General features: G+C 50.7%; 1 protein-coding gene across 3 annotated transcripts in view; it reads left to right on the forward strand.

Moving 5' to 3' along the window:
• The window catches only part of CRACR2A (calcium release activated channel regulator 2A), a 120,448-nt gene extending 106,026 nt beyond the window's left edge, over nt 1–14,422 (forward strand). For all 3 annotated transcript variants that reach the window (XM_070453156.1, XM_070453157.1, XM_070453158.1), the window contains exons 16-18: nt 1,955–2,056; nt 4,694–4,770; nt 6,546–14,422. In XM_070453156.1, the coding sequence (XP_070309257.1) occupies nt 1,955–2,056; nt 4,694–4,770; nt 6,546–6,630 (264 nt within the window). In that variant the 3' untranslated portion in view covers nt 6,631–14,422. The remainder of the gene's footprint in view (nt 1–1,954; nt 2,057–4,693; nt 4,771–6,545) is intronic.

Consider the following 14,422-nt stretch of genomic DNA (forward strand, 5'->3'; position numbering starts at 1 on the left):
CTTCTTCCTCTTTTGTTCCTTTTCTGTGAAAAACTGTTTGCACGAGTTTCTGTGGCACAAAACAGGTGAGCCTGTGGGGGCATCCCTGGTCCCCGAAGTCTGGTTAAGAGGGAGTCTCGTGGACCACGCATGCAGCCATGAGTATTTCTTACTCGCAGATAACTGGAATATGGCGGAGTCCACCCAGCACATCCACCACCATGTGCATAAGTCAATCTACTTCTGATGTCTCAGAAGACCCTGTAAGATCTTGGAGTGCCTTGAGTCATCATCCCAAAGGTTCATTACCGTCTCACCATGGATATGCAGAAATACTGCCTTTAGAAAGTTCTGGTTAATGAGACAGTAGATAGCAGAGGGGCTTCTCAGGTGGCTCAGTGGTAAAGAACCCACCTGCCAATGCAGGAGACCCGGGTTTGGTCGCTGGGTTGGGAAGCTCCTCTGGAGAAAGGAATGGCAAGCCACTCCAGTACTCTTGCCTGGAGAACCCCATGGACAGAGGGGTCCGGAGAGCTACAGTCCACGGGTCACAAGGAGGGGATACAACTTTGCTCCTGAGTAGCAAAGTAGCAGAGGTCGTTGGAGATAAAAACTTAGAGCCAAGAATTTGAGAAGGTGATCCATATACTAAAGGATGGGTCTTCATAACACTGACTTTACTGGATATTATTTTGGATTCTCTGAGCTCTAACATTCTCATTTAATCAATGAGAATTTTTTCACTACTGAACTGCAATGAAAAGGAATGTGTAGACTGAAGAACCAGGAAGCTTCATTTCAAATGTGATGACGTTTAAACTCAAACAGATGTCCTGCCGGAGGGATCATGGACATTTGCTTGACAGGGTCTAGGGTAAGACAGCTGAACTGTTGGTGACCCTGTAACCGCTGGCTGACTTCCGGAATCCCACGGCCCTCTCTGCTTAGTGAAACACAGAGCTGCAGTGAATAACTAGTTGTTACCGAATTATGATTAAAAGCTCTAATTAAATATCTCACAAAACAAAAACAACAACCTGAGTGAATGTGAACATTACCACATTGACTCAGTCTCTGCGTGTCTTGGGTCCTTGGGGTGCAGGAACTCTCGGGTGCAGGGACCTGGGGTATAAGAACCCTGGGGAGCAAGGACCCTGGAGTGCAGGGGTCCCAGGGTGCAGGGACCTGGGGTGCAAAGAGCTTGGGAGTGTGGGGAGCCGGGGATGCAGGGACCCTGGAGTGCAGGGATCCTGGGGTGCAAGTCCCCAGCTGATACATCACAGCAGCTGGAGGAGTAAGTAGGGTTGAGCCCTCAAATTAACCTGTTCTTCTGGCCCATGATCTGTGGGTGCTTCAGGCCCCATTCTTCCTGATTGGGACTTCTTCAGAGCCAGGGCACCCAGGACAGGGATCCCCATGGGTGACCTCCAGGGAAGCACACGACAGCCATGTATCGGGCACTGTGGGCCCAGGACCATGAATCAGACCCGGACCCATCCTTTGAGGAGCAACGTGCCAAGTTCAAGGTCCCCAGAGGTGCCACTGCTGGCAGCATAGCCCTTGGACCACCTCCTAAGCCCATTACAGTAACTCCTTTTCATTCGGTCATGTCAACCAAATCTGGTCACCTGGGAATACCCGTGGGGGCTGTGTACAGACCCTTATTTTATCAGCATCAACTGTGCCCTCGTTCTGCTCCATCTAGGACCCGACGAGCAGGCCAGAGGGGGGGTTCCCTGCACAGAGGACTGGGAGGCACCAGAGGCAGCCTCAGGCACTCACAGAAGCCCAGCAAACTGAGGCTCTGAGAGACCGAGGTCCCCTCTCCACTTTGGGGTGACTGTCTTATCACCCGACCTCTGTGGCAGCGGAGAGTTCGCAAGCCAGTTAGAGTCTTTGCAGCCAATGTTTTCACCTGCCCTTCCAGGTTCTCCTTAAGAATGTATATCTCCGTTGGGGATTATCTTTTCCACAGGAAGCTGTGGGAGACCGCATTCCTGTTCTTCTGCTGGGCAACAAAATTGACAACGAGACAGAGCGAGAAGTGCCGCGGGGCCTGGGAGAGCAGCTGGCCAAGGTGAGGGGCAAGCATCCTGTCTCTCTGGATGGAGAGGGACCCCGAGGGGTGTCGGGCATGTGCCCCAGAGCTGGGCTGGGATCCTTCCTGGGGAGGCCCCTGGGAAGGAAGCAAGCGGGCCGGATGGTGTCCTGGCATCAGGGCAGGGGCGGGGAGGGGGAGTCCAGCTTCGGTGTACATGGAGCTTTGTGCAGAGAACCAAGGTTGCAAGACAGACTTGCCTCGGGCGTGGGGAATTTCCCAAATTCTCTTCCTTGGAACTCAGAATTATGAATCCTCAGAGGCTGCGGCTGCGCACGCACTTAGTCGTGTCGGACTCTTGTGACCCCATGGACTGTAGCCGCCAGGCTCCTCTGTCCATGGGATTCTCCAGGCAAGAACACTGGAATGAGTTGCCATTTCCTCCTCCAGGGGAGCTTCCTGACCCAGGGATCGAACCCCAGTCTGCCTGCATCTCCCAAATCCGCCTGCAAAGCAGGAGATGCAGGCAGATTCTTTTATCTACAAAGCCACTGGGGAAGCCCAAACCCTCCGCTAGGAGGAGGTTCCTTATTTCAGCCCCCCAGCTGATCCTTGAGTCCCATCCATCTGTGTTTCTTGACTTGCTCACCTTCACAGATGACGCGCTCACTTCCTGCCAGACAGTGTGCTCTTCCCTGGAGCATGTTCTTCCTATTAGAGCATCCCTCCTTCCCACCAAGACTGAGCCTCCAAGCTGTAGACTCCAGACAAACTCAAGGCAGGCCCTGCAAAGTGGACCATTAAAATAAGCACCAGCACCCTCACCCAAGCAGAGAACCAGTGTGGCTTGAAGGAAATCGGCAGCAACACAAACCACGCTCTCTCTTGGTGGCCTGCTTCCCTCCCTTGGTGGCAGATTCTGGGAACCGTCTGTCTGTGGAGCTGGTGCTCTGAAGGCCCAGGATTCCATAAGTGTTGGTGGGCTTGCTCGAGACAGGCACTTATGGCCTCTGGGGCTGGGCAGGCAGGCACAGGGGTGAGATTCACGGGAGGAGGAGGAGGAAGGTCCCGCAGCTGTGTGGTCAGCGAACAGCTGCAGGTCCCTGGGCCACATCAGCAATTCCCAGTCCAAAGTGCTCCAAACACAAAGGTTTTTTTTGTATTTCATTTGTCAGAAGAACCTGGCCAGGACTGCAACTGGGGCTTTTTTTGGTTTTTGTTTACTTCACTTCGAATGAACATTCAAATGTTTCACTGAAGAAATATTAATATATTTGATTATAGGGTGCTGTTGTATATCCACAGAGGCTATTATGTAATGTGTATTATGGACAAGTATTATCTTTCTTGTCCTTATTTCTGGGCTTTCCTTGTGGCTCAGATGGTAAAGAATGCCTACAATGCGGGAGACCCAGGTTTCATCCATGGGTCTGAGAGATCCCCTGGAGAAAGGAATGGCAGCTCACTGCAGTATTCGTGCCTGGAGAATGCCAGGGACAGAGGTTACAGTACATGGGGTCACAAACAGTCGGGCATGACTGAGTGACTAACACTATTATCTTTCTAAAAGTTAAAAATTCTGGACTCCGAAATACACCTGGATCCAAGGATTTTGATTAAGGAACTGCAGATCTGTATTTTTATCATTCCATTTTATTTTTCTTTCTTTCTGTAAGTGAAAAAAAGAGAAGGCTCAGAGAAGTTAAGTGATCTGTTCAGTTATCACCCATCCTCAGTGGTGGGGTCTGGGCTTGAAGCTAAGGGGCAAATCATGTCTTCCAGTTCTAGGTCTATGTGTTCCCTGTTCCCCCGCCCCCACCATGGAGCCTTCATCCTTCCATGGACTGAAGGGGAGTCAGGACAGAGGTGTGCGGGGGCCAGACCCGGTGAAGGCAGAGGACGGAGCTGGGCCAGCATTCTTGGGGCCTCCTGATCTCTGTGGCTGTGGATGCATTTGCACCCAGCTGCCTGTCCCCCAAGCTGTCAACCTCCAGGGCTCCTGCCAGATGCCATTAGCGTTGTCATTTACGAAGCAGGAAGCCTGTTAATGGGAGTGGTAAACGGAATAGGATGAGGCTTGGCCAAGCCCCCTGTCCCCACACTTACAGTCCACCCTCCGCCTGGGGAGGTGATGGACAGTTCTCCTGTGCCCCAGGGCCAACAGCACAGGCAGCCAGAGTGTTCGTTAACTGGTATGTGAGTTATTAATAACTGTGCCCGTGTGCCAGGGAAAGTGAGCTGCTGGGAGCCCGGTGGAGACCTGAACAGGCTCACCCACCGTTTGTACCCTCTTGAGCCTCACTTTCCCTGCCTATAAAGCAGAAAGGATGCCACCCACCCTGGCCTCTGTCTGAGTCTTGGCCTGCATCGCAGGCTGGTGTGAGAAGAAAAAGGAACCTGTACACCCCAGAGAGCAATTCCAGAAAGTTTGAAGCACTAAGGCAATAGTGTAGGTTGTGTTGTTTTATAGTTCTTATGGCTCCCCTGGGAGATGGTTCTGGAAGCTGCATCCGTCAGGGAGCCCGAGGGACAGAACTCAGCCTGGTCCAAGGTGGGAGGGCGCACGAGGAAGTGAAGGTGCAGCGGGTGTAGACGGGCATTCTCCCCCGACCCAAGGCTCTCTCCATCCCCCCACCCCCACAATTCTCCTTCACGCCCTCTGTCCTCTGATTCCAGGAACATAACCTGATCTTCTATGAATGCAGTGCCTATTCCGGTCACAACTCGGAAGAGTCCGTGCTCCATCTGGCCAGGTAATGAGATGCTACTCAGCGGTCCCTCTGTCTGCCTAAACCCCCTCTGTCTGTCTGAGCCATCTGGATAGAGGGGCTGGAGCCCTAGGCCTTTGTGTGGGCCCCCAGGGTCAGGGACAGACTCTGAAACACAATGACAAAAAGAGAGCCTCCTTGCCTGTCACCCCCCTACCCCCGTCCCCCCACTGCAGTCTTTATCTTCTGAGTCTTAAAGGCTGCTTGCCTGCCCTTTCCCAGAGATCCTCTTTTTAAATGCAAATGCTTTGGGAAAGGTCAGATCAGAGGCCTCTCAATGCTGCCTAATGTTTTAGCAAGGATTAGTCGGCAGCCAGCTGGTTTATACTGTGGACTCCTGTTGGAGGGGGAGGGGCGCCAAGGAGAGGGGCTGTGATGGGGGACACAGAGGTACCCTAGAAGACAGCGCTCAAAGGACTGGTGCTGTAAGCCTCTACCTACACTAAGTTTAAGGAAACAGGACTACACAGGCCCCAGTCTCAATCCTTGGGCATTCACTCATTCATCTATCTAGGCATCCATCCCTTCATCCCTTCATCCCTCACTCATCCCTCCATCCATTCATCCATCTGTCCATCTACCCACCCATCCCTCCCTCCCTCCATCCATCCATCCATCCACCCACCCATCCATCTGTCCATCCATCTATCCATCCATCTGTCCATCCATCTATCCATCCATCTGTCCATCCATCTATCCATCCATCCATCCATCCATCTGTCCCTCCCTCCCTTCCTCCATCCATCCATCCATCCACCCACCCATCCATCCGTCCATCCACCTGTCTCCCTCCATCCATCCATCCACCCACCCACCCATTCACCCATCCATCCATCCATCCATCCATCCACCCACCCTGTGTCCATCCATCCATCCATCCATCCATCCATCCATCCATCCATCCACCCATCCATCCACCCATCCATCCATCCATCCCTTCATCCCTCCATCCATCCATCCATCCCCATCCATCAACCCACCCAGCAGATACTGATTAGTGCTTATGTCATGCTGAGCATTCATTCTGGAGCATCTAAAAGATATTTTATTTTTTTAATAATTAAGAGAACAGAACAACTTATTCGATGCACTGGAGACATTGTGGAGTTATGGAAGACCTAGGGATTTATGGGGAGAACTCTAGGGTTTTCTCTGCCATGGATTCCCAGGGCAAGTCTCCCTGCCTCCCAGGGTTTTGCCTCAAGCATGGGAACATCCATCCTACCTTCTCTGCTCTTACATTGTGAAAATCGGTAGAGGTGCTTCTGGTGAAAGTTCTTGGAGAGTATAAAGCAGGGATAAGATCCCTGACATTATTTTTGATCCTTCACCTCTCATAGATAATCTGGAGCTCTGGCCACATGGGAAGCCTCTCCATAAAGTTAATAACCAATAATTATAGTGTTTGAGCCTCTGCTGGGTGCTGGGTACCATGATAAGCTTCAGAGACACAGAGACAAAGGATACAATCTCTATCATCAGCATCTCACTCTCTGCTGAAAAGCAGTGATGGGACTGTAATAAAGGATGGACCCAAGTGCTACCACGGGCACTTACATTATCCAGAGCATCAGGAGAGGCTGACTGGAGGAGGTGTTGTGAAGGATCCGTACTGATTACAACTTTAGCTTTACAGATCACAGTTGTGCACCTGTGCTTGCGCCAGGGGAGACTTGGAGCACTGTCTCTGATGCTCTTGGGAGGCTGGGTCCATCCCAGCAGCTCCTCTGCTGCTGACCCTCCACCTTCCCCTCCCCCAGGATCCTCAAGGAGCAAGAAGACACGGTGCGGGAGGACACCATTCAGGTTGACCGCCCTGCCAAGAAGAAAGCCTGCTGTGGCTGATACAGGCCTCCTGCCCGGACGTGAGGCCACGGGGCCGCCCCGCCTTCTGCACACAGGCTCCTGCACGAATGCCCCCACTAAGACCCACTGGACCTTTGTCTCCATCGGCAATGGTCCCCCCACCACCGTGGAAGGAAAGTGCAACCCCAAGGAGAGCTGCTCTCTGGATGTCTCGGGGTCTTTCCCTCTCTGCTCTGTCTGGACCCAGGTGTTGCTTCCATCCTACTTTCTCCCTCACCTTGGTTTCCTGGGGGAATGGACAGATGGGCTTTTCTAGAAAAGCCACCCTGTGCCTTCTCCACCTCCCTTCTCCCCACCCTGCTCTTAGGAGCCTGGCACTGACGTTGCCATGGCAACTGTGCAGGGCAGACTGGCAGCTTCCTGTAGGTCAAAGTCACGGGACTGGGCAATGCTGAACGATCGGTCTGGGCTCGGAGCCTGTTCTCTGGATGCCAGTGGACACCCTTGGCATGTGCTTCATGGGCCTTGAGGTGCCTACGGGTGCTGAGTCCATCAAACCGAGATACCTGCTTCCTGTTGCACCGTCATCCCCAGGGGACCTGCTCCTTCCCCAGCTTCAGGGCTCCTTCTCTCTCAGCAGCCGCCAGGCCTCGGTGTTTATCCCCATGGGTTCTTTGGAGCTGCACCTTACAAAAGCCACAGCCTTTCCCCCCGACCACCCACCTGCTCCCCCGACTCCACAGGGTGGACTGTGGGTGATCAGTGTATGCCGGGGGTCAGGGAGTGGGCTGACCAACTGCTTAACTTTGACGAGGAGATGAGAAGAAAACCTGGGCAACAAAGCCAGCTGCTGCTAAGCAGAGCGCCCATGTCTGAGGGTATCAGGAAGGTACACAGAACCATGGAAAAGCCATTTTCTAACTGTTTCTCAAAATAGCTCTTCAAGAATTGTACCTGGTGATTATCAGGGTAGCAGGGTAGATTGACAGGCAGGCAGGGAGGCCCAACCTCAGGTCTGTAGTTACTGACTTCATTTTATTTTACTTTTCTAGAAGGCTATATTTTTTTCAAGTGTGGCTGTGATGTTGACATGTAGGGGGTTCTGAGCGGTGAGCAGAGGGTAGCTGCTGGCTTCGGCACCCCTGTGACAGCCCCTAAACAGGGCACTTGGAGGAAGGACACTGATCTGGGCTGGCGTGTGGTCCAGTCCGCTGGCTTCCGAGGTCCCAGCCCTTGGCAGCGCTCCAGCGTCACTGACTAGAATCCCGGACTGGTGAGGGCACTCTCACCCTGACTGGAAGCTTGGAGGCAAAGATCATGAACGCCACTGCCACTGACCCTTCTAGGGCTAGACCCCAGCCCCACATAGGAAAGTGGGTGAGGTCCACATGCCCTGGGGCATGCAGGAAGAGAGGGGACAGAAAGCGTCCGCAAGCCACCAAGAAGATGATTCAAGAAAGCTGCACACAGCCAGCTGGGTGGGGTAGGGGGCAGTCACAGGCCAAGAGCCCCCAAGGGTGTGCCTATGGCCTCCTGCCCAGACCGGCCAGAGGGTCAGAGGCCACAGGCCGCAGACAAGCGCCAGCTTCCTTTGTTCAGGCTTTCTGTCTGTCCACTTTTGTAGGCGCCTGGGAGTCCCCGGAGGGCGGGCGACAAGAGCCAGCAGAGTGCCAGGAGGCACCCAGGATCCTGAGCAGTCCTTCTCCCTCCTGGGCCCGAGTGGCATCAGCAACAGAAGGGCTTTGGGGGGCTCTTCCTGCTCAGAGGGCTTGTGTTTATCATCTGATGGACTCTGGCCCCCCAGCCCCGGAGTGGAGGGACTCACACGAGGTCCTTTCCCTAAGAGAGGGGACTGCTGGTGTCTCACTAGTGAGATGGTCACCAGCAGTGTCTGTATGTGTCTGTGTGTCTGTGTGTGTGCCTTTATCCGCAGCCTCTCATCCCTAGCCTGGGTTTTGAGTAGGGTGGGATGACCCTAGGCCTGGCCTGCCAGCCCGTGGGGTGAATCCTCACCAGTCCTCAGGGATCCAGGCAGAGTGAGGGGTAGGAAGGTGGTCAGGCCCCTGCGGCTCCCTTCCCCCTGCCCACCTGAGAAAACATGGTGTACGGGGACTTTGTAGAGACTCTGAGAACTTCTGTGTCCCCGGATCTCAGCTACCCCTTTCCTCCTATTCCTTTAAAGCAGCCCTGTTGGACACCAGCCCAGCCTGGAGCCTAGTATAGGGTGCCAGCAAAGCCTCCCTTCTCCGACCCCTAGCTGTGGGAATAACTCTGAGCAAGTCACTTAAGCAGGTTTCCTATGTGTCTGTGGACAGATTTCCACATGGACCTCTAGGAACACTTTGGGTACCGTGGGAGGCAGTGCATGTGAAGTGCCTGGAACACATAGGTGCTGACAAGTAGGGGCTATTGTCATTGTCAGGTCGGGTTTCTGCCCAGAACCTTTGCCTTGCTTCGGTTTCATAGCCAACACTAAGCGTCTTCCTGTAACTGGGCGCCTCCCAGACACCACCTTGTTTTTGTTTCCGCTCGCCCGGCTCTTTGCCCGACTTCTGAGCTCGTGTCTGGTGTGACCTCCTGGCCCTGCCCATCTTTGTCCTGTGGGCTTCCTGGTTTTCCACTCAGCCCTCATCCTGCCACCTTCCCTCCCTGCCACGGTGTTCCCGGCGCTTACCTGGGGATGCCCCGCGCTCCTGGCCCTTATCCGGGGATGCCCTGTGCTCCCGGCCCTTACCCGGGGGTGCCCTGCGCTCCCGGCACTTACCCGGGGATGCCCCGTGCTCCTGGCCCTTACTCGGCAGTGCCCCACGCTCCCGGGCCTTACCCAGGGGTGCCCTGCGCTCCCGGCACTTATCCAGGGATGCCCTGTGCATGTCACCATCCCCGGCCCCTTGCTGGCCGCTCCCATTCTGACTGCTGGGGCCTCTCCCAGGTCAACTGCTGCCTCTGCCCATGAACTCTGGTAGAGTTCATGGCTTTGCTCCTTGTCCAGCGCGCACTTCCCCTTTGGGGTCTTTTCTGCTCCTCCCGGCTTTCTCCCACCTTTCCTCTGCCCTGTACTGCTCTTTCCGCAGTGTTCACGCCTCTGCCCAATCTTGGACTCCCCTCCAGTCTCCCCTCGCCCAGGTCTACTCCAGGCCACACCTATGTCCTCCGCCATGGACGTCTCAACCCTTTGTTTCTGTCACTAGCAGTCCCTACTCCAAAGGATCTTAAACCAATTTCAGCTAAGGTGTTCATGCCAGTGGTGTTCAGGGCCATATTTGTATTTTAACAAAGAACTCTAAGAAAGGCATACTTGAACCCAAAGGAGTAAATCCCTAGTGGTAGACTATTAAGCACCATAATGGGTTATGGGGTCAAATATTTAAGACAGAGCTGCTTCTCCTATGGGACTTCCCTGGTGGTTCAGACGGTAAAGCGTCTGCTACAATGCTGGAGACCCGGGTTCAACCCCTGGGTCAGGAAGATGTCCTGGAGAAGGAATGGTACTCCTCCTAAAGATCACAGTTTGCTTCATGTACTTTTGGGCTCTAAGTTCCTATATGTTTATAATTGTTTTGTCTTCCTGATGGTTTGACCCTCTATCATCATAAAATGTGCTTCTTTGTCTTTAGTCACAATTTTTGTCTTAGAGACTACTTTGTCTGATGTTAGTATGGCCACTCTGGCCCTTTTCGTTGATACATCTTCTGAATGACATATCTTCTCTGTCCTTTTACCTTCAGCCTATTTGTGTCCTTGAATCTAAAGCGGGTCTCTTGTAGACAGCGTGTAGATGGATTCATGTTTTCTTTTCTTCCAATCTCTGCCTTTTAATTGGAATGTTTAATCTGTTTATATTTAATGTGATGGGTAAAGTATGATTTATGTCAGCCATTTTGCTATTTCTGTATTTCATATGTCTTTTTTGTTCCTATATTCCTCCACTACTGCCTTCTTTTGTGTTAGTTATTTTCTAGTGTACAACTGTAATTCTCTTGTAATTTTATTTGCAATGTGTAATTTATTTGTTTTCTTGGTGGTTGCCCCGAGGGTCACCATTAATATCTCAATTTATTACAGTTTGGATTAATAATGACTTAATTCCAATAATATAAAAAATTTATTCCTATATAATTTCATTCCACCCTCCTTTATGTTGTTATTATTATAAATTACATCTTTATACATGTTATGCCCATCAACAGAGATTTTTATTTATTGTTTTATGCAATTGTCTTTTAAGTCGAAAAGGGAGTTACAAATGAAAAATATGTTTATATCATCTTTATTTATGTAATTACTTTTACCAGTGCTCATTATTTTTTCATGTTGATTGAAGTATTTAGTATCCTTTTAGTATCTTTTTAGTATCCTATTTAGTATCCTTTATTTCTGTAGTAGTTCTTGTAGGGCAAGTCTGCTAGAGACACACTCTCAGTTTTGTTTATCCAGAAATGTTTAATTCTTCCTTCACTTTTAAAAGATAGTTTGACCAGATATAGAACATTTGATTGACTGACAGGGTTTCTTCCCCATCAGTACTTTGACTTTACCATCCCGCTGTTTCTGGCCACCAAGGTTTCTGATGAGAAGCCAGCTATTCATCTTATTAAGGATCATTTGTATGTGATGAATTGCTTCTTTCTTGCTGCTTTCAAAGTTCTTTGTCTTTCTATAGTTTGATTCTTATGGGTCTAGCAACAGACCCCTTTGAATTCATCCTACTTGCAGTTGGGCTGAATTTCTTGAATATATAAATTAGTGGCTTTCAACAAATTTGTGGAGTTTTTGGTTATTATTTCTTTAAATAGTCTTTCTGCCACTCTATCCCTCTCCCTTCCTTCTAGGAGCCTATTATACATATATCGGCATGCTTTATGGTATTCCACAGGTTTCCGAGGCTCTGTTCATTTTTCTTTATTTTTTTAAAGTTGTGTTGCTAGGACTGGATCATCTCAATTGCCTTATCTTCAAGCCCACTAATTCTTTCTTCTGCCTGCTCAGATGTGCTATTAGGACCCTCTAGTGAATTTTTCATTGTACTTTTAGTGAATTTTATTACTGTCCTCATCAACTCCACAATTTATCTTTGGTTCTTTTTTTTATAATTTATGTCTTTTTATTGATACTCTCTATTGGTAAGATATTATTCTCATGCTTCCCTTTAGTTATGTAGACATGGTTTCCTTTAGGTCTTTGAACATATTTTAGATAGCTGATTTACAGTTTCAAAGACTTCACAGTGGTAGCCATCTGCCCTGTGCAGAGAGCGAGGTCTGCTTGCCATCTCCTGCTATCTTCCTTCCACTTCACCCAATATAAGCAGGACTCTGGTCTCATTCCTTAGCCCCACCCTCAACTCCTGCACAGAGTCTCTCTTCTCTTCTGGATTGGAGGAGGACCTTAACATCAGAAGATATGTGGATCTGAGAAACCCTCCCCTCCACCTTGAGCTTCTGGCCACCCTGCTGGAGATGAGCTTCTCAAGGACATGTCCAGTTCCTTGGGGAAGTGAAGAGGGACCAGGGATCCTCAGATAGACGTCCCCTTCCTGCTAGAAATCCAGACATTCCACAAAGCTTCACTCACAACGGACAGGTGTGGGAAGATTGCAAATCAGAAGCTCATTTAAAAAGTAGCTTAAGTACTTCAAAATCATGAAATCATAGTACATAAGCATACAAAACCCAAGACATAAGTGGCCTGTTGCTGACAGGCCCTAGTTGTCCTGCCGTCTTGCCTTCCCATAGTCTGGGGAACAGAAAGTGGCTCTTCAAATTCCAACCAACTCAGCCAAAATCCATAGTTATGAGCTATTCCCTCCCTCCTCATCCTGGGGTGTATGTCGGTGGGGAGGAAATGGAGATGTTGGCAGGATATGGGAGCTTTCTAAACCTCCCCACTTCCTATTAATGTTTCTATTAATAGACATGCTGATTCTCAGCTGTGGCAATAACAAAGAACATCATAACTCCACCCTTCACACAATGCAGTGCAGCCACTTAATCTAAGTGCCCTACATAGGAAGAACCTCTTGGAAGGGATGGGCTTTGGGAAGCCATATGGTGCTCGGCAGAGGACCTAAAGTCAGTGTGGAAACTGAGCAGCATTGGAATAGGCTGGGCTACTTATCATCCACGGGCAGGACTGCGTCAGGTTCAAGGACTGACCCCCTCAGGGGGCTGGACTTCATCAGGGCTTTGGCTGTGGTTCAGAAGTGGGCCTTGCAGGTTCTCGGCACAGCACCAGGAAAGTCCACTGCCCAAAGTACGAGGACTCCTAGGACCAGTGAGGCCTGTGCTGTTATAATGGATTATGACTGGATCCATCTGACCTATAACAATAAATAATACACATAAAAACCCTGCACTGCTAATCAAAAATGCCCAGAGAACATGGACAGAGAGAATGGAATCTTTTTTGACTCGAAAAGAATTAAAATGCGGAACTCAAGGGGACTCATAATGAGTTTGGATCATGTGACCATGGAACTGGGGTTCAATGCATACATGTAGCGTAAGGTCAAGGGCAGAAGATGGGGGTGCTGGTGCGACATTTGGTCCAAGGGTTGCCAGGCTGCTCTGTAAAATTACTGTGCAGTGTTTATTTATACAGAGTGAGGTCATAAACATCCATCTCTGTCGCCTCACGTTGGGCACACTGTCTGGCCAGCAGCATCTGTCTCAGGATCCAGTTGAGGGCAGAGCATCGCGAGCACTGGGTGGGTCACTCGGCTGGTCACCTGGACCCCTGTGGCCTGGTAGACCCGTGCGGTTTGCCCACTGGTTCCAATGAGGAGCTGCTTCCAGCTTTAAAACAAAGTGTCCAGGAGCGTTCCAGCTGCCGAGGTCTGATTGCCTTTCAGACTCTGTGCAGCCCATCAAAGCATCCATCTCATTGCCCTGAGCTGCCCCGGCTCCCGCTGGCAGCCATCCATGACCCACAGGCAGCTCGACAGCTCAATTTGACTTGGGCTTCATGCCTCTGAGCATTAAAAGATGCTTCCCTGCTGGCGCTCTTCTTTCCTGGTGTGGAACCAGCCACCTTCACCCAGGCGGTCCCCTCCCGAATGCTTTCTCTAAAGACCTGTGCAGAGTGAGGACCTGCAGGCGTGTGTGTGGCCGTGGGCATAATCTGGACCCACCTGCTGCTCTGAGCCCCAGCTTCCCAGGCTGTAAAAGAGTTCTCTCTGCCCAGCTGCGCTCACCGGGCATGGACAGATCCAAAGAGAACTCTTGGGGACAGTGCTTAGTCAACAGACAAATGTTAGTTATTACCTCTGTCCCTCGTGAAGAGATCAGAACAAAAGACAATAGGAAAGAGAGAAATCCCACATGCCTGGGTAACTGGGAGAAGCTGGGGTCTCGGGTAAGAGCATTTCCTATGTCTCTGGGCAAATAGAACAAGGAAAACCTACATTTCACCAAGCAGGAGATTCCGTCTAAGAACAGAATGCTCTGACTTACCGCCCTCCGTGGAAGGTGGACTGGGGGCCTGAATCCAGGCTCCAGGCTCCCCCACCATACTGCCTGCAGGGGTCAGGTTTCAGTCCCTTTCGTATTTACTAGACGCTGGCACGTAACAGACACTGGTTGGATGGATGGGTGGATTTAAGATTTTAGATGTTAATACCACACTCCAGATAGAGCCATCTTCACCAGCATGGTTTGTAAAACACTTGCACCCTGCGATGAGGCCCAAGTTCTGGCCTTGGAGGGTAGAGAAAGGTGGTTGCATGTACTGCTGTGGGTGTGCTAATCATTGCTTCAGGACTGTACACTTGCAGATGGTTAAAACTGTAAATATACACTATGTATATTTTCCTGCAATACATTTTTTGAACAAC

This window comes from Odocoileus virginianus, chromosome 23 (assembly GCF_023699985.2).
Source record: "Odocoileus virginianus isolate 20LAN1187 ecotype Illinois chromosome 23, Ovbor_1.2, whole genome shotgun sequence".
Lineage (NCBI taxonomy): Eukaryota > Metazoa > Chordata > Mammalia > Artiodactyla > Cervidae > Odocoileus > Odocoileus virginianus.